General features: G+C 41.7%; 1 protein-coding gene across 6 annotated transcripts; it reads left to right on the forward strand.

Moving 5' to 3' along the window:
* The first annotated feature begins 1749 nt into the window (after window positions 1–1749).
* CYP2R1 (cytochrome P450 family 2 subfamily R member 1) lies at window positions 1750–27260 on the forward strand. 6 transcript variants are annotated; one of them, XR_013829555.1, is made up of 6 exons: window positions 1750–2233; window positions 10420–10561; window positions 14683–15315; window positions 16055–16384; window positions 24968–25427; window positions 26519–27260. XR_013829555.1 is itself a non-coding variant. In XM_079930402.1 (5 exons), exons 1-5 carry the CDS (start codon window positions 1943–1945, stop codon window positions 25141–25143), a joined length of 1572 nt encoding a protein of 523 aa, XP_079786528.1. In that variant the 5' UTR covers window positions 1750–1942; the 3' UTR covers window positions 25144–27260. The 6 variants fall into 6 exon arrangements, 5 of the variants coding, with proteins under 5 accessions (XP_079786528.1, XP_079786532.1, XP_079786530.1 ...); XM_079930402.1 differs by having other exon boundaries at window positions 24968–27260; XM_079930404.1 differs by having other exon boundaries at window positions 2178–2282; window positions 24968–27260.
* Window positions 27261–27554: the final 294 nt, after the last annotated feature.

Here is a 27554-nt window from a genome sequence, read left to right on the forward strand (position 1 = left end):
ACTCCCAGAGGACAAGGCTTGCTTAGTACATGGAGGCCTTTACTCTCGCTATTCCCTCTTTGGAATATTTTCCCCCATATCTCCCCATGGTCGCCCCTGCCCCCACCTCTCACCTCCAATATGTTCACATCCTAATTCCCAGAAACAGAGTATGTTAGGTTTCACAGCATGGAGCAATAAAATGGAACTAAGGTTGCTAAACAGCTGACTTTGAGGTGGGGAGATAATCCTGGATTATCCAGGTAGGCCCAATGTAATCACAAGTGTCCTTCTAAGTAGAAGGGGCAGGCAGAAGGCAGGCAGAGAGCGGGGCAGAAGAGTCAGTGAGATCCAATGTGAGATGTTGCTACTTTTGAAGATGAAGATAAGGGAATACGAGTTAAGGAACGTGGGTAGCCCCTAAAATTCGGAAAAGTCCAGGAAACTGATTCTCCTCTAGAGCCTCTAGAAGTAATGCAGCTATACCAACACCTAGCTTTTAACCCAGTAAGTCCCACTTTGGACTTCTGAGCACAAAATCTATAAGATAACAAATTTGTGGTTTTAAGGCACTGTAGTAATTTGTTACGGCAGCAGTAGAAAACTAATATAACTCCTTATCATTTGATCTAAGCTCAAATGTCATCTTCTTAAAGAGACTTTTCTTGACATCTCTCACCCGCTAAAGGATTTCCCCATGCCCAAGCATTCTCTATAACACACTTTTATTTTCGTCTGCTAATGACTGTCTAAAATTATTTTATGTGTTTATTCCTCCTCCCTCACAAGAATGTAAGTTCTAGGAGGGTAGGGACTTTGTTGCTCTTTTCACATATTATCTCCATTGCTTTGGATAGCACTACATGGTGGACATTTAAAAAACACCTGCAGTGACAAAGTGAGAGAGTGGCATGGACATATATACACTACCAAACGTAAAATAGATAGCTAGTGGGAAGCAGCCGCATAGCACAGGGAGATCAGCTCGGTACACTGTGATCACCTAGAGGGGTGGGATAGGGAGGGTGGGAGATGCAAGAGATATGGGAACATATGTATAACTGCTTCACTTTGTTATAAAGCAGAAACTAACACACCATTGTAAAGCAATTATACTCCAATAAAGATGTAAAAAAAAAAAAAAAACACCTGCAGTGTGAATAAGCCTTAAGCTAATGAGGATCATAACACTCTTGCCACTGCTCAGTCACAAAAGGCAGCTGTTAAAAAGAGTCCCATGCCCAGTAGGTCCTGTGTTGCAAGGAACTACCCAATACAAAACAGGAATAGAAACAGAAACAGCAAATAGAAATTTCCAAGTAGGCAATCACTATCCCTGGGCAACTGTAGACCAGAGAGTCTTCTGTGAGTGCCAAGAAGTAACCAGTTGGGAACGACCAGAAAGCTGTGAAAAGATATGTAATTAACTCAGGTTGCCTAAATATTGTGCAATTACAATTCATAAGGGATCACATGTAAAAATACCTCATAACATAGGACAAAAGAATAGATGAGTAAAAAAAGGATAGTGAGATTATTTTCTTTCTATATTGATGGGTCAATTCTTTAACGGAGATTCTTAAGATTACCAGGTTTTGCTAAAGACTGCAGTACTGATAATCTCCCCAGTTTTCCAGTCTGAAATAAGCAGACCTGGCTCCTAAAAAGATACCCACAGAAAAGGCTTGGCTGCCTGGGATGCAGGATCCGCCTGACCCAGTGAGGTAGGCGGTGCTGTCACGTCTTCAGCCCCAAGTGTCAACACCCTGGAAGAGGCCTCCAGGCTTTGTGCCCAACCACCGGGGCTTGCCTAGAGCCGCGCCCAGATCCATAGGGCCACCCGCCCTCCGCAGGGCGGACTCTGACCAGAACAAAGGCAAGAGTAACTGGCCCGAGGGCCCTACGCTCAGCCAGCCAATGGCCATGGAAATGGGGCGGGACCACGGGGTACCGGGCCAATACGATGCGGCGGGGTTGGAGCGCTCGCCCGGTCCCGGGGCGGTGGGGTTTCGTAGCCCCAGCCCGGGCCATGTGGGAGCCTCACGGTGCTGAGGCGTTCGCGGCTGCCCTCGGAGGCGCCCTCTTCCTGCTGCTCTTCGCGCTGGGGGTCCGCCAGCTGCTGAAGCAGAGACGGCCGTCGGGCTTCCCCCCGGGACCGTCGGGGCTGCCATTTATCGGCAACATCTACTCGCTGGGCGCCTCGGCCGAGCTCCCCCACGTCTACATGAAAAAGCAGAGCCAGGTGTACGGCGAGGTACAGCCGACGGGCCTCGGGCAGGGAAAGCTCGGGCCTTCCTCCCGGGGTGAGGGGATGACCCACGCTCGTGGGTGCGAGCTGTCTGACCCCTCTCTGTGTGTCGGCAGCGTGGAGGGGAAGCTGGCTTCCCAGGCCCGGGGTCGAGGTACTCAAGCGGCGCCGCTGGGGGAGGGAGAGCCCGGCCAAGCCGCGAGCCCTTCCCACCTGACGCCCGGGAGGTACTGGCCGGATTCTCCCGCCCCCGAGGGCGACGAGGTGCCGCTCCCGCGCCTGCGCAGTGGGGCCTGGGTCCCGCGCCGGAAGCCCGGTCGGGAGTGACGGGCGTTACCCTCAGCGCGACCAGCTTCTAGCGCCCACGGAGCTGCACGAAGTGTGTAGGTTAGCTTCCACCCGCGGCTTCTCGAGAAAACCAGGCGTCCGAAATCTAGGACCGAGTTAATGGTTAATAGGAGGTCGCTGCATGTTTGCGTTTGAGAACGGCTGGTCTAGGCGTCTGCCGAGAGGCTGAGAGAGCGCAGGTGAAGGCCTCTGGGAAATGACCGTGAAAGAGAGAATGAACTGAGTGAAAATTAGTGCGGAGTCGCAGTGCCGTCCTGTCTGCCCGGAGCCAGGAGCGTCCCCGCAGCAAACACGGAGACTGCGCCGGCTGTGGGCCAGCCTCCCTTGCAGTGCGGGCGCCCGGGGGCAGGTCCTCTGGTCCTCCCTGTTTTACAGAGGAGGAAACTGCGGCATAGACCAGCTGAGTGACTTGCAGGCAGCCACGCCGCTGCGAACTAGCAGGGGAAAGGCCAAAACGCTAGCTTGTGTTTGGAAGGGTGTCCTGACCTCGAGGAGGCAGAAGTTTCCAGAACACTGGCACTAACATGGCTCACTTGTTTCCTTTTGAATCCATTCTTTTATAGGAAACGACCAGCCAGGCTCTGCCAGGTGCTGGGGATAGAGAGATGAAGAAGGCAGTCACAGCCCAATTTTAGGTAGTTACAGTCTAGCCAGAGAAAAAAATTAATCTAACGATCGACCACAAATTGTGTTTTGAAGGAAAAGTACCGCAGGGCTGTCTGGCAATTGCGGTGTTTCAGGTTTGGGCTTACATCCGTATTTAAACCAGCTTTTACAATAATTATTCTAGGTTTCTGCAGTTCCCTGATGGTATATGTCGCTAAAGGGAGGCTGGGCTTAGATAAAGCAAATTGTGTAATTCTTAGATACTATTTTCCACCCTCCAGTTCTCAGGAATTGAGTGTATTTCCGTGATTTCCATTGAATATATTTGATCTCTGGTGTACAAAGCATCATTAATATTTAGAGAAATCGTGAGATGTGAAAGCGCAAGACGAGAGGTTGAGTCCTCTTTCGTCAGGTAAAACTTGACCTTTACTTGTCTGAATCTTAAGGTTTCGCGATATGCGTAATGGTAATAATAATAACTGAACACAGTTAAGTGCTACTCAAATGTTCTTTGAGTAAATGTTAGTTATTAATTACAGAACAACTTATTAGGCCTACAAAGTAGAAAGTGTTTTTAGACCAGTTATGTGAAATGGTGTCATGCAGAATAGGGAACTGTTTTTCATACGTAGATATTTGAACTGAAAGGAACTCTGTATTTACTATGAACATTCTTTTGGGAGAGGGGTAATTTAGTCTTATAATAGACTGCAAATTATAAATGTGCTGGAAGACTGTCATCTTGGCATAGGTAGATCTGGTACATTGGATAAGAATTTGGCATGAGTAACCAGTTTTATTGCTGGTACAACTATATATTTGAGGCAACCTTGGTTCTTTACAAAGAGGTCTTTTTCTGAAGGTGGTAAAATTAAGTAGGGCTAACCTGTGCTGTTAGGTATAAGAGGAGCAGAGGAAAAAGAAAGAGGAGCAGAAATGGAAAGGATGTATGCATTGAAGAGTAGACATGGTTTGAGTAACTCTGTTTTAGACTTAAGTTGAAAACCACCTGATATATTAACCCTTTAAGCTACTTGCTCTTTATCTTAGTTGTGAAACACCCCTACAGTTCTCCCATTGTCTCAGAGGTATTTTCCAATTCTGACAAAGTCTCAAAGTTGGTATTGTTGCAGGAAGGGAGACCCCTTCCAGGGCCCCAGAGTGGGCTCTTGTCTAACACTAAGAAATGAATTGTCTGAGGAGACATACGTTCTGACAAAGCAAGAGACTTTATTGGAAAGGGGTGCCTGGGTAGAGAGCAGGAGGGTGAGGGAACCAGGAGAACTGCTCTGCCATGTGGCTCGCAGTCTCGGGTTTTATGGTGATGGGATTAGTTTCCAGGTTGTCTCTGGCCAATCATTCTGACTCAGGTTCCTTTCTGGTGGGCGTGCAACTGCTCAGCCAAGATGGATTCCAGCGAGGAGGATTCTGGGAGGTTGGTAGGACATGTCGACTGGCATCTTCTCTCTCTGTTTGACCTTTTCTGTATTCTTCCGGTTGGTGGCTTGTTAGTTCTATATTCCTTACCAGGATCTCCTGTCATAAAATAACTCATGCAAATTGTTACTGTCTTTGCCTGGCCAGGACGGGCAGTTTCAGTCAGTTTTTCCGCTAACAGTATGAGTTGTTAAAATACTATGCCTTTTTTGGAAGTGGAAGGAAATTATTATCTCCTGTACTTCTAGAAGGTTGTGGAAAGTTGTTTATATGTCGTACTTATAAATATAGAATCTTATTTTTCCACTGTCTTACTTGATGATCTGGAGATGTGTGCTCAGAGAAAGCAAGCCCTGGACTTTAAAATTGCTTATAAGAAATGACAGTCCCTTCAAGTGACACCTACTTTTATGAAGTCTGTGAATTCAATTCTCCTTCATAATTCTTGAAAGGAAGACAACCGGTGCTCAAGACTTATACAGTCATTTTAAAGACAATCTTTTACAGAAATGTATCACACTGAGACTTAGCATTTCCTTGGAGATTCACTCTGAATGCATAAGCTTCTGCAGTGACTAATCTTAACCCAGATTTCGAGAAGCATTCCCTAACTAGCAAAGCTAGCACAAGGAGTTTTTACAGATTATTTTCAGGTAATGCATGTAAGGATAATAAAATAATTATTTTGAGGCATGTGGAGTTGACAACCTATAATTTATTTATACAGTAAGCGTTTATTGAGATTTAAGCAAGGCATTGAATGAGATTCCGTGGAGCGTTCAAAGATGAAAGAGATGAAATCACTGAATCTAAAGAGTTTATAATTTAGCAGGCAAGCAGAAGACAGGAATATGAATGCTTCTGGTTTTAGGTAGTATTAAGTAAGTGCCATGGGAGCTTCTAAGCATGTGCTGTGGTGGTTCAAGGGAGAAAGAGAAAGAGAGTGCACCGAGTAAGGCTTCATGGAGGTGGGTCCTTAAAGACTTGGTGGGGTTTGGACGGTATGGCAGTCTAGGTAGGCATTCCAAATGAGAAAACAGCCCAAGCAAATGTTGAAAAGTGTGTGGCAGTTATTTATCAGTTTTCATCAACAGCACTTCTTACATTCCTCTGTTATTAGCACTTAGCCCATAGTGTTGTAATAATATGCTTAAATGTGTGTCTCCCCCACTAGTCTTTAATTCAGCATATATTTATCCATTGTTATCATACGCTATGTATTAATACTATGCTAGATGTGAAGATTTAGCAATGAACAAAACAGGTGAAAATCCCTGCCCTCGTGTAGCTTACACTCTACCAGTGGAGGGGAGGTGGGGAGCAGGATAGGGACAATATAAACACAGTAAGTATATAATATGTTAGAGTACAGAGTAAGAAGTAAACTAAATTAGGGTAAGGAAAATGGAGAATGCTAGGGGGTGAAATTTAAATGGGTTAGAGCAGGCCTCACTGTAAAAAAGGCATCTGAGCAAATATTTGAATGAAGTGAAGGAGCAAGGTATGGGAGTATCTAGGGGAAAAACATTCCAGGCCAAGGGAACAAGTACAAAGGCCATGAAGCAAGAGTATGCCATGCTGAGAATCACTTATAAAGAGACAAGTTAAGAGGCTGTTGAGATAACATAGGGGAGAAATGAAGGATTAGAGTGTTAGTGACGGAAGTGGTAAGAAATTGTCATATTCTGTCTGTATTGTTAAAGTTGAAACATCGTGACTGCTAAGCAGTGATGTGGGGCTTGGGTGAAAAATGGAGTCAACATGGGCAGCTCAGGACTTCCCTGGCAGTCTGGTGGTTAAGAATCCGAGCTTCCACTGCAGGGGGTGCAGGTTCAATCCCTGATCAGGGAACTAAAATCCCGCGTGCTGCAGTGTGGCCAAAAAAACCCCCAAAAACAAAAACCATGGGCAGTTTGGGACCAGAATATAGCTTGAAGGATGGCTGGAATGGTCATTAACCGAGATAGTGAAAAATCGTGGGTAGAGCCAGTTTGGGAATAGGGCAAAAGACTTGAAGATCATAGACTGACTTCTAGAAGCTGTTTCATGTGTACCTGTTTCCATCTTTGCCAGCGTCATAACTACCCCATAATAATAATAAAAATTATTGAATAAATTTAAAAATGTATAAAACTAATCTTGGACACTTCCATAGATTAAAGCAGCATAAGGATGAATTTTCACAATTTGATTTACAAACTTCTACCAAAAGTCCTTGGAAAGAGCATGTACCTGAATAGATGCTAGTTCAAGTAACAGTTTCCCCAGTTTTCACTGTGAAGTAGAGGACCATCTCATTTTTGAGTAACAGTTTTCTCAAGTTATGGCTCCTAGTTGGTTTTTGCAATCTCTAGTGTCCACAACCTGACAGCATTACCCTGAAATTAACTCCCCTGTCTTTTCTGCCTTCCTATTAACAGAATTTGTAATCCGATCGTTGTGAAATCGATCACAAAGTTGATTTAATCACAAAGTTGGGGATTTTTTTCCTGCATCAGGACCACTGCCTATTCACTAATACCTTTCGTTATTGTCTCTGCTTGTGATACTGTGATTTTTAGTAAATGTGTATTTGGTCTTTGTACCTTTCCTGGCACAAGCTCCCAAAACCCTTGGAACTTCCTAAGTGTTGAGAGTGGTAGATGCATCTTTTGTTATTCATAATAAGCCCCTTTCACCCACCTCAGAGTTTATGTGAATGTTAATGGAAAGCCCTTAAGGATGGGAGCTTGTTGCCTGGAGAACCAACCAGGATTAGAGGGTTGGAATTTTCAGTTCTACTCATCTTACCTCTGGGGAAGGGAGGGGGGCTGGAGGTTGAGTCAGTCACCAGTGACCAATGATTTGATCAATCATGCCTAGGTAATAAAGCCTCCATAAAAATCCCTGAATTATAGGGCTCTGAGAGCTTCCATGGTGATTTGGTGAACACGTGGAGGTGAGCAGAGGCTAGCATGCCTGGGGAAAGCATGGAAGCTCTACACCCCTTTCCTCATACCTTGCTGTTGGGCTGCACCCCGCAGGCCAGCAAGGCCTGTACTTGCCCAGCTCCAAGACTGAAGAAAGAGCCTGGAGTCAGCAACAGAGACATCAATGGATAGGGATCTTACATAACTGAAGCAAGGTCCTGGAGTGATACCCCATCGTGTATGGCAGGTGGAAGGCAGGACCTGGCAGCAGGGGAAGGGGGCGGGGGATTACCAGTTACAGGGGAGTTGATTCAGGTTGCTTCATTGGTTATCAGGTACACTAGCAGAGGGGCACGCCCCTCGCTGCCCCTTTGATAAGAACAGTCAGTAGCTGGAGCCTGGGGCAAGTATGTAGGAAGGTCAGTCCTGTGAGTAGGGTATAGGTGAAGCAGGCATTGGTTGAGCAGGGAATATACAGAGAGCAAGAGAACAGCCATCTTGAGTGGCCTGACCATACACTTGCCCTATGCATCTCTTCCATATGGCTGCTCCTGAGTTACATCCTTTTTTAAGAAACCGGTAATCTAGTAAGTAAAATATTTTATTGAGTTCTGTGAGCCACTCTATCAAATTAATCAAACCTGAGGAGGAGGTCATGGGAACCTCTGATTTATAGCCCTTTGATCAGAAGCACAGGTAACAACCTCGACTTGTGATTGGAGTCTGAAGTGGAGGAGCACTCTTGTGTTATTGAGCCCTTAACCTGCGGAATCTGACACTTTCTCCTGGTAGATAATGTCAGAATTGAGTTAAATTGTAGGACACCCAGCTGGTGTCCCAGAATTGCACACATCTGGTGTTATAGGTGTTGTAGTGGAGTACTGAGAGTAGAGGAGACACACAGGAGGAGGAATTTTTCCTTTATATCTGCTTAAAAATTACACTTCTGTGAAAAGATTTTAAGACCATCCCATTACTGCTTTGGGAACTGAAAGAGCCCCATCTTTGCTCAGCTGGTAACCACTTCCTTTGTGCTGAAACTCTTACACTGCCACTTTTGACTAATACCTTTACTTGTGGCAGGCAGTCCATGCTGCTTCCCAAAGTTCTGGATGTACCTACTGCTCAGTTGGCAGGGCCCATCCTTGTGCCAAAGACCCTTCTCAGCTGGTTGATTCTTTACTACTTGGAGGTCTTCATCACTTTTGCTACTGTAACTATTTCTGCTGAACTTCAATTCTCTGCTAAGTCTCCTGGTACCTCCCACCCCACCCCCCAAAGTAGTGTGAATCATAGCTAAATCTGTTCTACCTGTTTGCCCAGAGATGAGGCTTGACTCAGTGTTTTGGCTCTCAAAAGCTCTCAGCCACCCACTGAGAGGATGGGGATAAGCAATCTTTGCATCCCACTAATACGGCAGCATTGTTCCCTAGGCCTTTATATAGGGCTAGCTAGAATAGACTGCAGGAGGTGTGACGTTGTAAGTGAACCTGTGGTGAAGCACATGAGAAGCTTCAGCAAGGAATAGGATGGGTATTCCATCTTTTAGCTGAGGGGCAGCCACCTGTGCCAATGTGTGGATGCCAGTCCTCCAAGGTCAAATTCCCATAGGGCCCTCTTTGTTAACTTCGTGGAATTCAGGAGCCCAAATAAATAAGCCTGTGAGTTTCAGTATGTTTTGTTGAGGAGAGGGAAGTTTTCCCGTCTGCCCCTCTTGAGTACTTTTGGCTGGACTAATAATAAAATTGACACAAGACAGATTAACAGGAGAAAAAGAAACACATTTGACTCCATGCACACGGTGGTTTCACAGACATGGGATGGAGGAAGTGGCCAAAGCAGGCAGATTTTCTACTTCTTAGACAAAGAACCAATAAATTTGCAAAGAATTGACAGGACAAAGAAACTTTGGTTTTGGGTGCCCAATTGGTGAAGAATCTAAAGAGAGTTTGTGCTTGGGCAGTACATTAAAGAAGTAACAAGATTTGTTTAAAAAAGGATTCTCACCCCCAAATTCCCTATCTTTGGCAATAAGGGTGTCCTACCTCCAGATGCATGGAGTATACCTTTCACATGAGAGATTTATTTCCTGCTTTCAGGGAGACAAAAAAGAGAAAGTGTCCCTCTTTTTTTAACATTTTGGCTGTGCCGAGCAGCTTGCATGATCTCAGTTCCCTACGAGGGATCGAACCCGGGGCACAGCAGTGACAGCACCAAATCCTAACCACTAGACCACCAGGGAACTCCCTAGAGCATCCCTCTTGCGTTGGCCATTTCTTCAGTAACTTTAATTCAAAATAATTAATATGCCATTGAGTCATATTTTGGGGTTGCATATCCTGGGCCCCAACATTTTATACCTCAAAAGTTGTCTCTCAGGCCTTTGACAATCCCCTCCCCCACCTAAACCTGGAATAATAAATGATGTGTAGATGGAGCCACTTCCTCATTCATCTTGGAAGTAAACAGATTCTGAGATATCATTGAATGTTTTGAGTTGGAATGAATTTTAAAAGAGCATAAATATCAAGTATTTCTTGATTTTCTGTGGCAGCCCTGAAGCCCAAAAAGTTTAAGGGTTCTACCAGGTGTCCTGTATCTGTTTAATGGCAAAGCTTAAACTAGAACCTAGGCCTCCTGAGTCTGGTACTCTTTTCATTACACCATTTATAAGATTATGTCTTGAGCCACTGAATGAGTAATGAAATCATGGTCTTTGACGTGCCTTGTAGAGAGAAGGCACTCTAAACATTGTCAGCTGAGTAATAAATGCCAGCATTTTCAGGGAGTAACAAATACTGGGAGAGCTGGACTTAGTATATGTGGATTTCTGTGGTTATATTTCTCCATATATTTTGCCATTTAAATGTTTTTCTTTTCTTCTCAAAGATCTTCAGTTTGGATCTTGGAGGTATATCAGCAGTGGTTCTAAATGGCTATGATGTAGTAAAGGAATGCCTTGTTCATCAAAGTGAAATTTTTGCAGACAGACCATGCCTTCCTTTATTCATGAAGATGACAAAAATGGGAGGTATGTTTATTTTCACCTACCTAATGATTTACTAAACTATTTTAAGTCACATTTCCTTTTTTAAAAAAAATTATTTATTTATTTTTGGCTGCATTTGGTCTCCATTGCCGTGCACGGGCTTTTTCTAGTTGCGGTGAGTGGGGGTTACTCTTTGTTGTGGTGCCCGGGCTTCTCATTGCAGTGGCTTCTCTTGTTGCAGATCATGGGCTCTAGGCACACGGGCTTCAGTAGTTGTGGCACATGGACTCAGTAGTTGTGGCTCACAGAGTGCAGGCTCAGTAGTTGTGGCACATGGGCTTAGTTGCTCCGCGGCATGTGGGATCTTCTTTGACCAGGGCTTGAACCCGTGTCCCCTGCATTTGCAGGCGGATTCTTAACCACTGTGCCACCAGGGAAGTCCCCACATTTCTTATTTTATGTAAATTTAGTACATAGAGATTGGATTCTGTTGTACTGATTAACAAGAAAGTATTAATTAGTTAATTTAGGTTACAGACCCTAATATTTGAGAACCTTTCAGGCTGCGTTACATTCATATTTTAGGCCAGTACATACTAATTCTACTGTTGTAATCCAGTTCTAATAAATATTGTAAATAATGTTTTAAAGAATTAGCACTTAATAATATGTGCAGGTTTTGTGAAACAGGTTAAGAATACATACACATGCACACATACTTGAATCAAAAGTATCTTTGAAGCTAGTCTTGAGCGCTTGGTGACATTTTACTATTATTTTACTTATAAGCTTATAGACCCTGAAACAGCCTTTCTTTACTAATTAATATGATATGTAAATGAAGAATTGTGGGTTTATGTGAAGGACTAGTATTCTCTATGGTTTAGTGTTGATCAGTGTCGGATGACTGCATATTCAACAAGGGAGAAAGGCTGAAAGTTAACAGAACGGATGAGACGAAAGCAGCAACAGAAAGCCTAAAATAGAATGTTGACGTCAGATACATCCGTTTTCATACTTAATAGTATAAGAGTTTTTATCTCCAAAATTTTCCAGTTCAATGAGAGCTTCACGCTTCATTTGAAAGAAAAATTCAACAGTATCTTGGTTACATAGACTAAAGAAGACATTGATTGAAAAGGAACAAAATAAAAATTAACCATATATTAAATTGCAAAGCAAATCAATTAATGCAAAGAAAACACCAGTTTTAAAGGCCAAATTCTTAGGCCAGGGCATGATGACACTTGAAAGCAATAATATAAATAAAAAGCAAATCTCCAGCTTCTTAAATACTCTTCCAAGTAATAATTAGGCCAAAGAAGAAATTATACCACAATTACAATAGAAGACCTTTAAAGAAATTATGAAAATGTATGATGTGATCAGAGTAATATTTAGGATAAACTGTATGTTTTTTGAAGCTATAAACTTATAGTTTAGACTGTTTTTATCATAAAGAAAGAAAAAACATGCATTCAACTTAAGACTTTTAAAGAAATAGTAAGATTAAAAATAAGTAGAAAATTAGATGTGTTGGGCTTCCCTGGTGGTGCAGTGGTTAAGAATCTGCCTGCCAGTGCAGGGGACATGGGTTTGAGCCCTGGTCCGAGAAGATCCTACATGCCATGGAGCAACTAAGCCTGTGCACCACAACTACTGAGCATGCTTTCTGTGAGCCACAACTACTGAGCCCATGAGCCACAACTACTGAAGCCCGTGTGCCACAACTACTGAAGCCTGTGCTCCTGGAGCCTGTGCTCCGCAACAAGAGAAGCCACCACAATGAGAAACCTGTGCACCACAACGAAGAGTAGACCCTGCTTGACGCAGCTAGAGAAAGCCCGCGTGCAGCAACAAAGACCCAACGCAGCCATAAATAAATAAATAAATTTATTTTTTTTTAAAAACAGAAAGAAAATTAGATGTGGTTTCTTTCTCTTTTTTTTTGGCTGCACTGCCCAGTTTGCGGGATATTAGTTCCCAACCAGGGACTGACCCTGGGCCCTCAGCAGTGAAAGCGTGGAGTCCTAACCATTGGACCACCAGGGAATTCCCTAGATGTGTTATTTTAAGATGCATATGCACTGAACTTGGAAGTGAGAAATCAGAGCCACCATAAACCCACTGTTTGAATAGGAAAAAGTGGCCCTTTAGGCGGGTTCAGCCCATGCCTAGGCACACAGACTGGCCAGTATAAGGTTATAATCAGGCTCCTGTGTACCTTCTTGTGTGTAACTGTATGCATATATTATGCACATGTATCCCATATGCATACATTTCTCTTGGGCTTGCTTTTATCTCAGTGCCTTTGCACTGGTTCTCTCTACCTGCAGTGATCTTTCCCTGAATATCTGCTTGACTCACTCCCATCTCCTGTGTCTTTACTTATGTCACCTTCTCACTGAGGCTTTTCCTGACCACCCTATGTCTCCTTCCTTGCTCTATAATTTGTTTGTCTCTCCTCACTAGTATGTAAGGTCCATGAGAAATAGCCATCTTTGCCTCTTTTGTTCACTGATATATCTAAGACACTTTAGCTCCAGAAATACATTATGTTGAATGAATAGTCATCTGGGAGTATAGAAAAGAGAATGGAATATGGCATATAAAATTGCTGCACATGGGCTTCCCTGGTGGCGCAGTGGTTGAGAGTCCGCCTGCCGATGCAGGGGACACGGGTTCGTGCCCCGGTCCGGGAAGATTCCATATGCCGCAGAGCGGCTGGGCCCGTGAGCCATGGCCGCTGGGCCTGCGCGTCCGGAGCCTGTGCTCCGCAACGGGAGAGGCCACAGCAGTGAGAGGCCCGCGTACCGCAAAAAAAAAAAAAAAAAAAAAAAAAAAAATTGCTGCACAGCGTTAAAGGCCCCCTTATGTATGGTTAATTTCATCATAAGTTCCAAATTCAAAAACTGTTGCACAAAAGTTGTTGAAATGTAAATTACATAGGTACTTCATGTAGACAAGAGAACATGACATTTTTCATCATAGGTATACCTATGTACCAATTATGAATGAAATTCCAAGTAAACTACACGTTACAGAAATATATATGCTGAAGAAGTTTTTTTCTTGATAATCGATTTAAAGGGAAAATATTCCATAGTAGACATATCAGAACAGCAGAGTATACTGTGGAGACTGAGATTTCAAGGCAAGCAATATCAATATTAGAAGTTTGAGTTTCATGTTTGTCCCCTTAGTTTGGGCTGCTATAACAAAAATATATAGACTAAGTGGCTTCAACAACAGACAGTTATTCTATCAGATCTGGAGGCTAGGAAATTCAAGATCAAGGTACTAGCAGAACAGTGTCTGGAAAGAGCCTGCTTCTTGGCTTGCAGACTGCCGTCTTCTCCTTGTATCCTCAGATAACCAAGAGCAGTCATCTCTTCCTACATCCCTTCTTATAATGGCACTAAAGCTCATTCATAAGGGCTCATTACATAATTATTTCCCAAATACCTAATTTCCTAATACCATCACATTGGGGATTAGGCTTCAACATTTGAATGTTGTGGTGGCACAAACATTCAGTCCCTAGCACCTGCTTTTGGCTTGAGTATTTCCACTACGTTGACACCTCATTCAGGCCATCCTTGCCACTTCCAGTTATAGTATTAGGTAACATATGCCTTTAATGGGAGGAAATTTGTATTCTAAAATCTAGTCTCTTAAAGCAGGAAATTTCTAATTCAAGAAGGATGATTTCTCAGGTATGTGTTTAGTCCAGGATAAAATTTTGCCCATAGAACACACAGTCATTCGTCTTTTGTAAATTAGGCTTATAATAGAAGTTGGATAATAAGGTCACCCAAGGCCTTGCTCACCCAGGTTGAATTACAGAAGACAGTTCAGTTTCTTGTGGTGGGAGATTATAGGTCTTTTTTGCCTGTGCCCAGATGAGAAGTATGGATAAGCTTTATCTGTTTATAATATTCCATGGCTAATGAGGAGTAAAGAATAGGGCTTAACTACTGGGTCTAGTTTTCGTTTTATAGGAAATTTGGAGAAGAATGAATAACCATCTTTTTTTTTTTTTTCTTCCCTGCATAGTATTTTTAGCTGTTAGATACAGGGATGTAGGAATGATAAAATTTTTTAATAGTATCATAGAAAGATAATTTGGAGAAGAATGACTAACCATCCCTTTTTCTTTTTAGGCTTACTCAATTCCAGATATGGCCGAGGATGGGTTGATCACAGAAAATTAGCTGTAAACAGCTTTCGCTGTTTTGGATATGGTCAAAAGTCTTTTGAATCTAAAATCTTAGAAGAAACCAAATTTTTCATTGATGCTATTGAAACATACAATGGTAGCCCTTTTGACTTTAAACAATTAATAACAAATGCCGTTTCAAACATAACCAATCTGATAATTTTTGGAGAACGATTCACTTATGAAGACACTGATTTTCAGCACATGATTGAGTTATTTAGTGAAAATGTGGAACTAGCCACCGACGCCTCAGTCTTCCTCTATAATGCCTTTCCATGGATTGGCATCTTACCTTTTGGAAAACATCAGCAACTGTTTAGAAATGCAGCTGTGGTCTATGACTTTCTCTCCAGGCTTATTGAAAAAGTTTCCATCAACAGAAAGCCTCAGTTACCTCAGCATTTTGTTGATGCTTATTTAGATGAGATGGATCAAGGTAAAAATGACCCATCATCTACTTTCTCCAAAGAAAACCTGATTTTCTCTGTGGGTGAACTCATCATTGCTGGAACTGAAACTACAACCAATGTGCTTCGGTGGGCAATTCTTTTCATGGCCCTTTATCCTAACATTCAAGGTAAGGATTCCAGTGATCTCAAGGTCTGTTCTTACATTTAAGGCTCACACATGTTTTAGAGTCTTTGGCCTTGTACAAGGCATTCTATTTAGGAACTCCTGCTGTGCTATCCAAAAAGAGAAGCATTGAATAGCTATAAGGTTTTCAAAACTGTTATCTAAATTCGTATAAAAACCTCAGAGATGTCTTATAATACCTATTTCATAAATGAGGGAAAAGGCTGAGTGACTGATTTGCTCACTCCCTTCTAGTGCTGAGCTGGGACCTGAACCCTGGTGGTGGTGGTTGTTGTTGTTTTTCGGCTACACCATGCTGCATGCAGGATCTTAGTTCCCCAACCAGGGATTGAACCCATGCTTGCTGCAGTGGAAGCATGGAGTCTTAACCCCTGGCCTGCCGGGGAAGTCCCAACCCTAGTTTTTTTTAATTTAAGTTTCTATGCTTCACTCTTTTCCTTGCTGAGAGTGTTGTTATTCTAATTCTAGATTTGTTTAATTTTTATTTTTATTACTTATAATGTGTTTTTCACAACAAAATTACTTAGAGTGTTGGGTACTGGTTGTATAAGATATGTGGCACATATTTAAATAGAACTCCCAGATAATGAAAAATCTGAATCTGGGTGTACCCATACCTTGTTGGCTTACTACAGGTTATCTTTTGTTTTATCCTAAAGGGAAATTACTTTAGATATAATTCTAAGAAGTGCATAATAACTTGAACACTTTTTCTCTTACAGGACAAGTTCAGAAAGAGATTGATTTAATTATAGGACCCAGTGGGACACCTTCTTGGGATGACAAATGCAAAATGCCTTATACTGAGGCAGTTTTACATGAAGTTTTAAGATTCTGTAATATAGTGCCATTAGGGATTTTCCATGCAACCTCTGAGGATGCAGTTGTACGTGGTTATTCCATTCCTAAAGGCACAACAGTAATTACAAATCTTTATTCTGTACACTTCGATGAAAAGTATTGGAGAGACCCAGAAATATTCTATCCAGACCGATTTCTGGACAGCAATGGATATTTTGCCAAGAAGGAAGCTTTGGTTCCCTTTTCCCTAGGTAAGAGAACTTTCAAAGGGGCATAACGTTAGGAAAAAGTATAATGCTGATTTATCATGTATAATACCTTAATCTGAAGCATTCTCTTGTAGAGTTAATATCCCAACTCTGAAAACAGTATTGAATCTTACAGGAGAGAATGGTTTAATTAGAGCTCATTAACACCTCTTTCTACTCAAAATAAGCCATAATTTAGTAGCTAGAAAGAAATTGATGAGAAGCTCTGGCTTTTTCTGAAACTTTCTTGCTTGTGGATTTTGGCTTGTAATCAAAACTTGTAGAGCTAGAAATCAGTAACAGGCAGCTTGAGAGACTGAGACCCAGGGACAGGAATGGCATCATAACTTGAAGTGAAACTAGAATCTAGCTCTCTTGGCTCTCAATTCTTATACCTCATCTCCAAAAATATTGCATCTCCTGTGAACAAGTACACAGATCACGAGACCCATGGAAGATGGACTGGAAAAATCCTTTCACTGGGGAAGGGTACACATGCAGTCATTTGAAATGAAATGGACTTCTCCTGGGTCAAGAGAACAAAGTGTCACACCTCACATCTTTCATGGCATATCTCAGGCTCTGTTGCCACATGCAAAGGAAGTGGAGAATAGAACTAATGAGCTTACAACAGTACATGACCTTACAAAAGAAGATGAAGAAATGGCCTCTGGGAACCAGAGTGCCAATTTCTATTCTTTGCGGCTTAAGAAAATCCTTTAATAAATATAACTTCCACGCTTCCCTGGTGGCGCAGTGGTTAAGAATCCACCTGCCAGAAGACCTAAATAGACATTTCTCCAAAGAAGATATACAGATTGCCAACAAACACATGAAAGAATGTTCAACATCATTAATCATTAGAGAAATACAAATCAAAACTACAATGAGATATAATCTCACACCAGTCAGAATGGCCATCATATAAAAAGCTAGAAACAGAGGGATGATGGTGGAACAGTAAGACGCGGAGATCACCTTCCTCCCCACAGACACACCAGAAATGCATCTACACGTGGAACAACTCCTACAGAGCACCTACTGAATGCTCGCAGAAGACCTCAGACCTCCCAAAAGGCAAGAAAGTCCCTACGTACCTGGGTAGGGCAAAAGAAAAAAGAATAAACAGAGACAAAAGGATAGGGATGGGACCTGCACCAGTGGGAGGGAGCTGTGAAGGAGGAAAGCTTTCCAAACACTAGGAAGCCCCTTCGCAGGCAGAGACTGCAGGTGGCGGAGGGGGAAAGCTTCGGAGCTGCGGAGGAGAGCACAACAACAGGGATGCGGAGGGCAAAGCGGAGAGATTCCCGCACAGATGATTGGTGCCGACCGGCACTCACGAGCCAGAGAGGCTTGTCTGCTCACCCACTGGGGCGGACGAGGCTGGGAGCTGAGGCTCGGGCTTCGGTCGGAGCGCAGGGAGAGGACTGGGGTTGGCGGCATGAACACAGCCTGCAGGGGGTTAGTGCACCATGGCTAGCCGGGAGGGAGTCTGGGGAAAAGTCTGTACCTGCCGAAGAGGCAAGAGACTTTTTCTTCCCTCTTTGTTTCCTGGTGCATGAGAAGAGGGGATTAAGAGCGCTGCTTAAAGGAGGTCCAGAGACGGGCGTGAGCCACGACTAAAAGCACGGACCCCAGAGATGGGCATGAGATGCTAAGGCTGCTGCTGCTGCCACCAAGAAGCCTGTGTGCGAGCACAGGTCACTATCCACACCCCCCTTCCGGGGAGCCTGTGCAGCCTGCCACTGCCAGGGTCCCGGGATCCAGGGGCAGTTTCCCCAGGAGAATGCAGAATGGTGCACCTCAGGCTGGTGCAACGTCATGCCGACCTCTGCCGCCGCAGGCTCACCCCACACTCTGTACCCCTCCCTCCGCCCGGCCTGAGTGAGCCAGAGTCCCCGAAGCAGCTGCTCCTTTAACTCCATCCTGTCTGAGTGAAGAACAGACGCCCTCCAGCGACCTACACGCAGAAGCGGGGCCAAATCCAAAGCTGAGCCCCGGGAGCTGTGAGAACAAAGAAGAGAAAGGGAAATCTCTCCCAGAAGCTCAGAAGGAGCAGATTAAAGCTCCACAATCAACTTGATGTACCCTGCATCTGTGGAATACCTGAATAGACAATGAATCATCCCAAATAGAGGAGGTGGACTTTGAGAGCAAGAATTATTATTTTTTTTCCCCTTTTCCTCTTTTTGTGAGTGTGTATGTGTATGCTTCTGTGTGAGATTTTGTCTTTATAGCTTTGCTTCCACCATTTGTCCTAGGGTTCTATCCGCCCATTTTGTTTGTTTTTTTCTTAATAATTAATTTTATTTTAATAACTTTATTTTATCTTACTTTATTTTATCTTCTTTCTTTCTTTCCTTCCTGCCCTCCTTCCTCCCTCCCTCCCTCCATCACTCCCTCCTTCCTTCCTTCCTTTCTTCCTTCCTTCCTTTCTTTCTTTCTTTCTCTCTCTCTCTCTCTCTCTCTCTCTTTCTCTCTTTCTCTCTTTCATCTTTTTCTCCCTTTTATTCTGAGCCATGTGGATGAAAGGCTCTTCGTTCTGCACCCAGGGGTCAGTGCTGTGCCTCTGAGGTAGGAGAGCCAACTTCCGGACACTTGTCCACAAGAGACCTTGCAGCTCCACATAATATCAAACGGCGAAAATCTCCCAGAGATCCCCATCTCAACACCAGCACCCAGCTTCACTCAACGACCAGCAAGCTACAGTGCTGGACACCCTATGCCAAACAACTAGCAGGACAGGAACACAACCCCACCCATTAGCAGAGAGGCTGTGTAAAATCATAATAAGTCCACAGACACCCCGAAACACACCACCAGACGTGGACCTGCCCATCAGAAAGACAAGATCCAGCCTCATCCACCAGAACACAGGCACTAGTCCCCTCCACCAGGAAGCCTACACAACCCACTGAACCAATTTTAGCCACTGGGGACAGACACCGAAAACAACGGGAACTGCGAACCTGCAGCCTGCAAAAAGGAGACCCCAAACACAGTAAGATAAGCAAAATGAGAAGACAGAAAAACACACAGCAGATGAAGGAGCAAGATAAAAACCCACCAGAACTAACAAATGAAGAGGAAATAGGCAGTCTACCTGAAAAAGAATTCAGAATAATGATAGTAAAGATGATCCAAATTCTTGGAAATAGAATAGACAAAATACAAGAAACATTAAACAAGGACCTAGAAGAACTAAAGATGAAACAAGCAACAATGAACAACACAATAAATGAAATTAAAAATACTCTAGAAGGGATCAATAGCCGAATAACTGAGGCAGAAGAACGGATAAGTGACCTGGAAGATAAAATAGCGGAAATAACTACTGCAGAGCAGAATAAAGAAAAAAGAATGAAAAGAACTGAGGACAGTCTCAGAGACCTCTGGGACAACATTAAGTGCACCAGCATTCGAATTATAGGGGTTCCAGAAGAAGAAGAGAAAAAGAAAGGGACTGAGAAATATTTGAAGAGATTATAGTTGAAAACTTCCCTAATATGGGAAAGGAAATAGTTAATCAAGTCCAGGAAGCACAGAGAGTCCCATACAGGATAAATCCAAGGAGAAATTTGCCAAGACACATATTAATCAAACTGTCAAAAATTAAATACAAGGAAAACATATTAAAAGCAGCAAGGGAAAAACAACAAATAACACACAAGGGAACCCCCATAAGGTTAACAGCTGATCTTTCAGCAGAAACTCTGCAAGCCAGAAGGGACTGGCAGGACATATTTAAAGTGATGAAGGAGAAAACCCTGCAACCAGGATTACTCTACCCAGCAAGGATCTCATTCAGATTTGATGGAGAAATTAAAACCTTTACAGACTAGCAAAAACTGAGAGAGTTCAGCACCACCAAACCATCTTTTACAACAAATGCTAAAGGAACTTCTCTAGGCAAGAAACACAAGAGAAGGAAAAGACCTTCAATAACGAACCCAAAACAATTAAGAAAATGGGAATAGGAACATACATATCGATAATTACCTGAAATGTAAATGGAATAATGCTCCCATCAAAAGACACAGATTGGCTAAATGGATACATAAACAAGACCCATATATAAGCTGTCTACAAGAGACCCACATCAGACCTAGAGACACATACAGACTGAAAGTAAGGGGATGGAAAAAGATACTCCATGCAAATGGAAACCGAAAGAAAGCTGGAGTAGCAGTTCTCATATCAAACAAAATAGACCTTAAAATAAAGACTATTAGAAGAGACAAAGAAGGACACTACATAATGATCAAGGGATCGATCCAAGAAGAATATATAATAATGGTAAATATTTATGCACCCAACATAGGAGCACCTCAATACATAAGGCAAATACTAACAGCTGTAAAAGGGGAAATCGACAGTAACACATTCATAGTAGGGGACTTTAACACCCCACTTTCACCAATGGACAGATCATTCAAAATGAAAATAAATAAGGAAACACAAGCTTTAAATGATACATTAAACAAGATGGACTTAATTGATATTTATAGGACATTCCATCCAAAAACAACAGAATACACATTTTTCTCAAGTGCTCATGGAACATTCTCCAGGATAGATCATATCTTGGGTCACAAATCAAGCCTTGGTAAATTTAAGAAAATTGAAATTGTATCAAGTATCTTTTCCGACCACAACGCTATGAGACTAGATATCAGTTACAGGAAAAGATCTGTAAAAAATACAAACACATGGAGGCTAAACAATACACTACTTAATAACGAAGTGATCACTGAAGAAATCAAAGAGGAAATCAAAAAATACCTAGAAACAAATGACAATGGAGACACGACGACTCAAAATCTATGGGATGCAGAAAAGCAGTTCTAAGAGGGAAGTTTATAGCAATACAATCCTACCTTACGAAACAGGAAACATCTCGAATAAACAACCTAATCTTGCACCTAAAGTAATTAGAGAAAGAAGAAGGAAAAAAAACCCCAAAGTTAGTAAAAGGAAAGACATCATAAAAATCAGATAAGAAATACATGAAAAAGAAATGAGGGAAATGATAGCAAAGATCAATAAAACTAAAAGCTGGTTCTTTGAGAAGGTAAACAAAATTGATAAACCAGACTCATCAAGAAAAAAAGGGAGAAGAGTCAAATCAATAGAGTTAGAAATGAAAAAGGAGAAGTAACAACTGACACTGCAGAAGTACAAAACGTCATGAGACATTACTACAAGCAACTCTATGCCAATAAAATGGACAACCTGGAAGAAATGGACAAATTCTTAGAAATGCACAACCTGCCAAGACTGAATCAGGAAGCAATAGAAAATATGAACAGACCAGTCACAAGCACTGAAATTGAAACTGTGATTAAAAATCTTCCAACAAACAAAATCCCAGGACCAGATGGCTTCACAGGCGAATTCTATCAAACATTTAGAGAAGAGCTAACACCTATCCTTCTTAAACTCTTCCAAAATATAGCAGAGGGAGGAACACTCCCAAACTCATTCTATGAGGCCACCATCACCCTGATACCAAAACCAGACAAGGATGTCACAAAGAAAGAAAACTCAGGCCAATATCACTGATGAACATAGATGCAAAAATCCTCAACAAAATACTAGCAAACAAAATCCAGTAGCACATTAAAAGGATCATACACCATGATCAAGTGGGGTTTATTCCAGGAACGCAAGGATTCTTCAATATATGCAAATCAATCAACGTGATACACCATGTTAACAAATAGAAGGAGAAAAACCATATGGTCACCTCAAGAGATGCAGAGAAAGCTTTCGACAAAATTCAACACCGATTTATGATAAAAACCGTGCGGAAAGTAGGCATAGAGGGAACTTTCCTCAACATAGTAAAGGCCATATATGACAAACCCACAGCCAACATTGTCCTCAGTGGTGAAAAACTGAAAGCATTTCCACTAAGATCAGGAACAAGACAAGGTTGCTCACTCTCACCGCTCTTATTCAACATAGTTTTGGAAGTTTTAGCCACAGCAATCAGAGAAGAAAAGCAAATAAAAGGAATCCAAATCAGAAAAGAAGAAATAAAGCTGTCACTGTTTGCAAATGACATACTATACATAGAGAATCCTAAAGATGCTACCAGAAAACTACTAGAGCTAATCAATGATTTTGGTATAGTAGCAGGATACAAAATTAATGCACAGAAATCTCTGGCATTCCTATACACTAATGATGAGAAATCTGAAAGTGAACTCAAGAAAACACTCCCATTTACCATTGCAACAAAAAGAATAAAATATCTAGGAATAAACCTATCTAAGGAGACAAAAGACCTGTATGCAGAAAATTATAAGACACTGATGAAAGAAATTACAGATGATACAAATAGATGGAGAGATATGCCATGTTCTTGGATTGGAAGAATCAACATTGTGAAAATGACTCTACTACCCAAAGCAATCTTACAGATTCAATGCAATCCCTATCAAACTACCACTGGCATTTTTCACAGAACTAGAACAAAAAATTTCACAATTTGTATGGAAACACAAAAGACCCTGAATAGCCAAAGCAAGCTTGAGAACAAAAAACGGAGCTGGAGGAATCAGGCTCCCTGACTTCAGACTATACTACAAAGCTACAGTAATCTAGACAATATGGTACTGGCACAAAAACAAATATAGATCAATGGAACAGGATAGAAAGCCCAGAGATAAAGCCATGCACAAAGGAGGCAGGACTGTACAGTGGAGAAAGGACAGCCTCTTCAGTAAGTGGTGCTGGGAAAACTGGACAGGTACATGTAAAAGTATGAGATTAGAACACTCCCTAACACCATACACAAAGATAAGCTCAGAATGGATTAAAGACCTAAATGTAAGGCCAGAAACTATCAAACTCTTAGAGGAAAACATAGGCAGAACACTCTATGACATAAATCACAGCAAGATCCTTTTTGACCTACCTCCTAGAGAAGTGGAAATAAAAACAAAAATAAACAAATGGGACCTAATGAGACTTCAAAGCTTTTGCACAGCAAAGGAAACCATAAACAAGACCAGAAGACAACACTCAGAATGGGAGAAAATATTTGCAAATGAAGCAACTGAAAATGGATTAATCTCCAAAATTTATAAGGAGCTCATGCAGCTCAGTGACAAAAAACAATCCAATCCAAAAATGGGCAGAAGACCTAAATAGACATTTCTCCAAAGAAGATATACAGATTGCCAACAGACACATGAAAGAATGCTCAACATCATTAATCATTAGAGAAATGCAAATCAAAACTACAGTGAGGTATCCCCTCACACCAGTCAGAATGGCCATCTTCAAAAAATCTAGAAGCAATAAATGCTGGAGAGGATGTGGAGAAAAGGGAACACTCTTGCACTGCTGGTGGGAATGTGAATTGGTTACAGCCACTATGGAGAACAGTATGAAGGTTCCTTAAGAAACTACAAATAGAACTACCATATGACCCAGCAATCCCACTACTGGGCATATACCGTGAGTAAACCATAATTCAAAAAGAGTCATGTACCAAAATGTTCATTGCAGCTCTATTTACAATAGCCGTGAGATGGAAACAACCTAAGTGTCCATCATCGGACGAATGGATAAAGAAGATGTGGCCCATATATACAATGAATATTATTACTCAGCCATAAAAAGAAACGAAATTGAGCTATTTGTAATGAGGTGGATGGACCTAGAGTCTGTCATACAGAGTAAAATAAGTCAGAAAGTGAAAGACAAATACCATATGCTAACATATATATATGGAATTTAAGAAAAAAAAATGTCATGAAGAACCTAGTGGTAAGACAGGAATAAAGACACAGACCTACTATAGAATGGACTTGAAGATATGGGGAGTGGGAAGGATAAGCTGTGAAAAAGCGAGAGAGTGGCATGGACATATGTACACTACAAATGTAAAATAGATAGCTAGTGGGAAGCAGCCGCATAGCACAGGGAGATCAGCTCGGTGCTTTTGACTGCCTGGAGGGGTGGGATAGGAGGGTGGGAGGGAGGGAGACGCAAGAGGGAAGAGATATGAGAACATATGCATATGTATAACTGCTTCACTTTGTTATAAAGCAAAAACTAACACACCATTGTAAAGCAATTATACTCCAATAAAGATGTTATAAAAAAGAAAAAAAGAATCTGCCTGCCAATGCAGGGGACATGGGTTCAAGCCCTGGTCTGGGAAGATCCCACATGCCATGGAACAACTAAGCCCATCTGCCACAACTACTGAGCCTGTGCTCTAGAGCCCATGAGCCACAACTACTGAGTCCACGAGTCACAACTACTGAAGCCTATGGGCTTAGAGCCCATGCTCCGCAACAAGAGAAGCCACTGCAATGAGAAGCTTGTGCACTGCAATGAAGAGGAACCCCCGCTCGCCGTAACTAAAGAAAGCCCTTGAGCAGCAATGAAGACCTGACGCAGCCAAAAATAAATAAATAAATAAATTTATTAAAAAGTAATGAATAAAATAAACATAACTTCCTCTAAGTTTCTTTAAATTCCAGGTTTCTTGAATGGTACGTATTAGACATAAATTTTGGTAAATATTGTGGATTTAGAAAAATTATTATGCCTGTTTTTTATGTTGAGGGAGAAGACATTGTCTTGGAGAACAGCTGGCTCGGATGGAAATGTTCCTGTTTTTTACAACATTGCTTCAGCGATTTCACTTGCATTTTCCACATGAACTGGTTCCAAATCTGAAGCCCAGGTTAGGCATGACGTTGCAACCCCAGCCCTACCTCATCTGTACAGAAAGACGGTGAAAGTGCCTGGCTGTTTTGTGGAACAAGGTGTTTGCCTCACCCCTGAACCTTGTTTATACAGTGTGTGTGTTTGTATAAGGATCACAGCATCATAAAAACCAAATGAACACAGATGTGTCTTTAAAGACTGTAATAATAAGCATTAGCTATTACTTTTTCCAACTTTTTATGACTTATAAGGTGGAATTATCTGAGGAAAACAGATGTACAAATGACAGTTGTTGCTTAAGATACTAAGAAGTGCCATCGATGACCTGACTTTTCAGCCTGTTGTTGAGCACCAGGTACCCCTCATCCCTTCTTGACTGCAATTTGCTCTTTTCTGGGCTCTTTGCTTCCAAATGTCAATGCCAGCTCCTTTCTGATCAGGTATTGCCATTAATAGATTGTGTGGTGCTAGTCCAGTTTAATAGTGGACTAAAGAAGAAATTAAAACCCAAATAAATGAGTTTGGACTACAGAGGTATTTTAGACATGGTGGCAGATGATAGAATAGATAGCTCTACAGTATATTTAATGTAAAACCTGCCAGTGCTTTCAAATCTTGCTTCCTACTATAGCTTCATAAGAGTTGCGGCGTCATTCTTCCTACAAACGAGGGTCCCTGTGACCCTCATAGCAGCAGTTAAGTAGATAGGAAATTACAATAAGGTATTTAAAAATGACACATATGGGGCTTCCCTGGTGGCGCAATGGTTGAGAGTCTGCCTGCCGACGCAGGGGACACGAGTTCGTACCCCAGTCCAGGAAGACCCCACATGCCGCGGAGTGGCTGGGCCCGTGAGCCATGGCCACTAAGCCTGCGTGTCCGGAGCCTGTGCTCCACAACGGGAGAGGCCACAACAGTGAGAGGCCCACATACCACAAAAAAAAAACAAACAAAAAAAAACAACAAGGCAGAAGATTGAGTGGTCTTCCGTCTCTCTCAGTGAGTAAATAAATATTACCAATACTGTTCAGTTGTTTATTCAGAGTCAGTGCGAAGTTTGAAGATTTAGCCTTTGTGAATAGTCTGCCTGTGACAAGTACGGAAGAGGTTATTTTCAAAGACAATGAGAAAACACTGATTCAGCACAACCTAAGATGGAATCTGCTAAGATGTGTTACAATTGATAGTAAAAATATATGTGGAGCATTAAAAGGCATAGTTGTACAAATTGTATTATCAGCAGGTACTTTGCAGAAAGTGCTTGAATCTATCATGTGTTATAAAACCAGTAGTGTCAACAGTGAACTTCATTTATTCTTATGCACTTAACCATCATCAGTTTTGTGAATTTTTGTCAGAAATAGGAGCAGAATATCCTGACCTGCTCTACCACACTTCAATGATTTAGCAGTGATAACACTTTATTGCAAATTTTTTTGAGCTCAGGGCCAAGATTGAAATATTTCTGAATGAGGAGAACCACCTTTAACTACTGTTATCAAGTACTGAATGACCCTGGACATTGGCCTTTAGAGCAGGTAAAATCATTTCAACAACAACCTAACACTTTCTATACTTCTTGTGGTGTCAACAGTTAAAACAAGAAGTTAGGCCTCCATCCCCATGCAGCCTTTCAGCAGATAAATTTTGTGAGCTCAAACTAAAGTTCCAGAAGCTCTTTTTTGGACCTCGATGCAAATGCAAAAAAAAATTCTTATTTCAAAATTTATTTAACTGTGTAGTTGAGGAGCTTCCACCTAACCTTCAATTGCAAGTGTTTAGTCTGCAAAGTAATGACATGCTAAAAGGCAAATATCAGAGAATTTAATAGAATTCTATAAATGCCTTCCCAGTGATTAATATACTTAATTAAAATCAGATGCTCATGGATTGATATCAGAATTTGGCAGTACCCATCTGTGTAAAAAGGCACTTTCAAATATGAAACATGTAAATCTCATTACAGATCAGCATTAACAGATGAACATTTGTAATGTTTTGAATGACAGGAAACACACACTTTGAACCCCAATTAAGTGAAATTTTATCTCCTAAAAAAGAATTCCCTTTTTCTCATTAGTGGATCAATATTACTTTTTTAAAAAAAGTACTTAATATAGTATTACTATATTATATTATGAATGTCATCAATAAAAATCTTGTAGAAAATTGTTTCTCTTTTATATAAGTACCTACATAATGTGCTTGGTCTGCAAAGCCTAAAATATTTACTATCAGCCCCTGTACAAAAAAGTTTGCTGATTTTGGAGTTAGAAAAACTAGTAGCTAGGGGCGACAGCATAAATACTCAAAATACAAAATAACAAAAGAGAATAATCCAGAAATAGAATTTTAATAATCATAAGAAATTGATTTATACAATTAAATGCAAAGAAGTTTGAAGACTTGAAATGGATAATCTCTATGAAAATATAATTTACCAAAGATGACCCTAGGAAGACAAAGTCTTAACAGACCAGAT

The sequence above is a fragment of the Stenella coeruleoalba genome (assembly GCF_951394435.1).
Source record: "Stenella coeruleoalba genome assembly, chromosome: 8".
In the NCBI taxonomy this organism is placed as follows: Eukaryota; Metazoa; Chordata; class Mammalia; order Artiodactyla; family Delphinidae; genus Stenella; species Stenella coeruleoalba.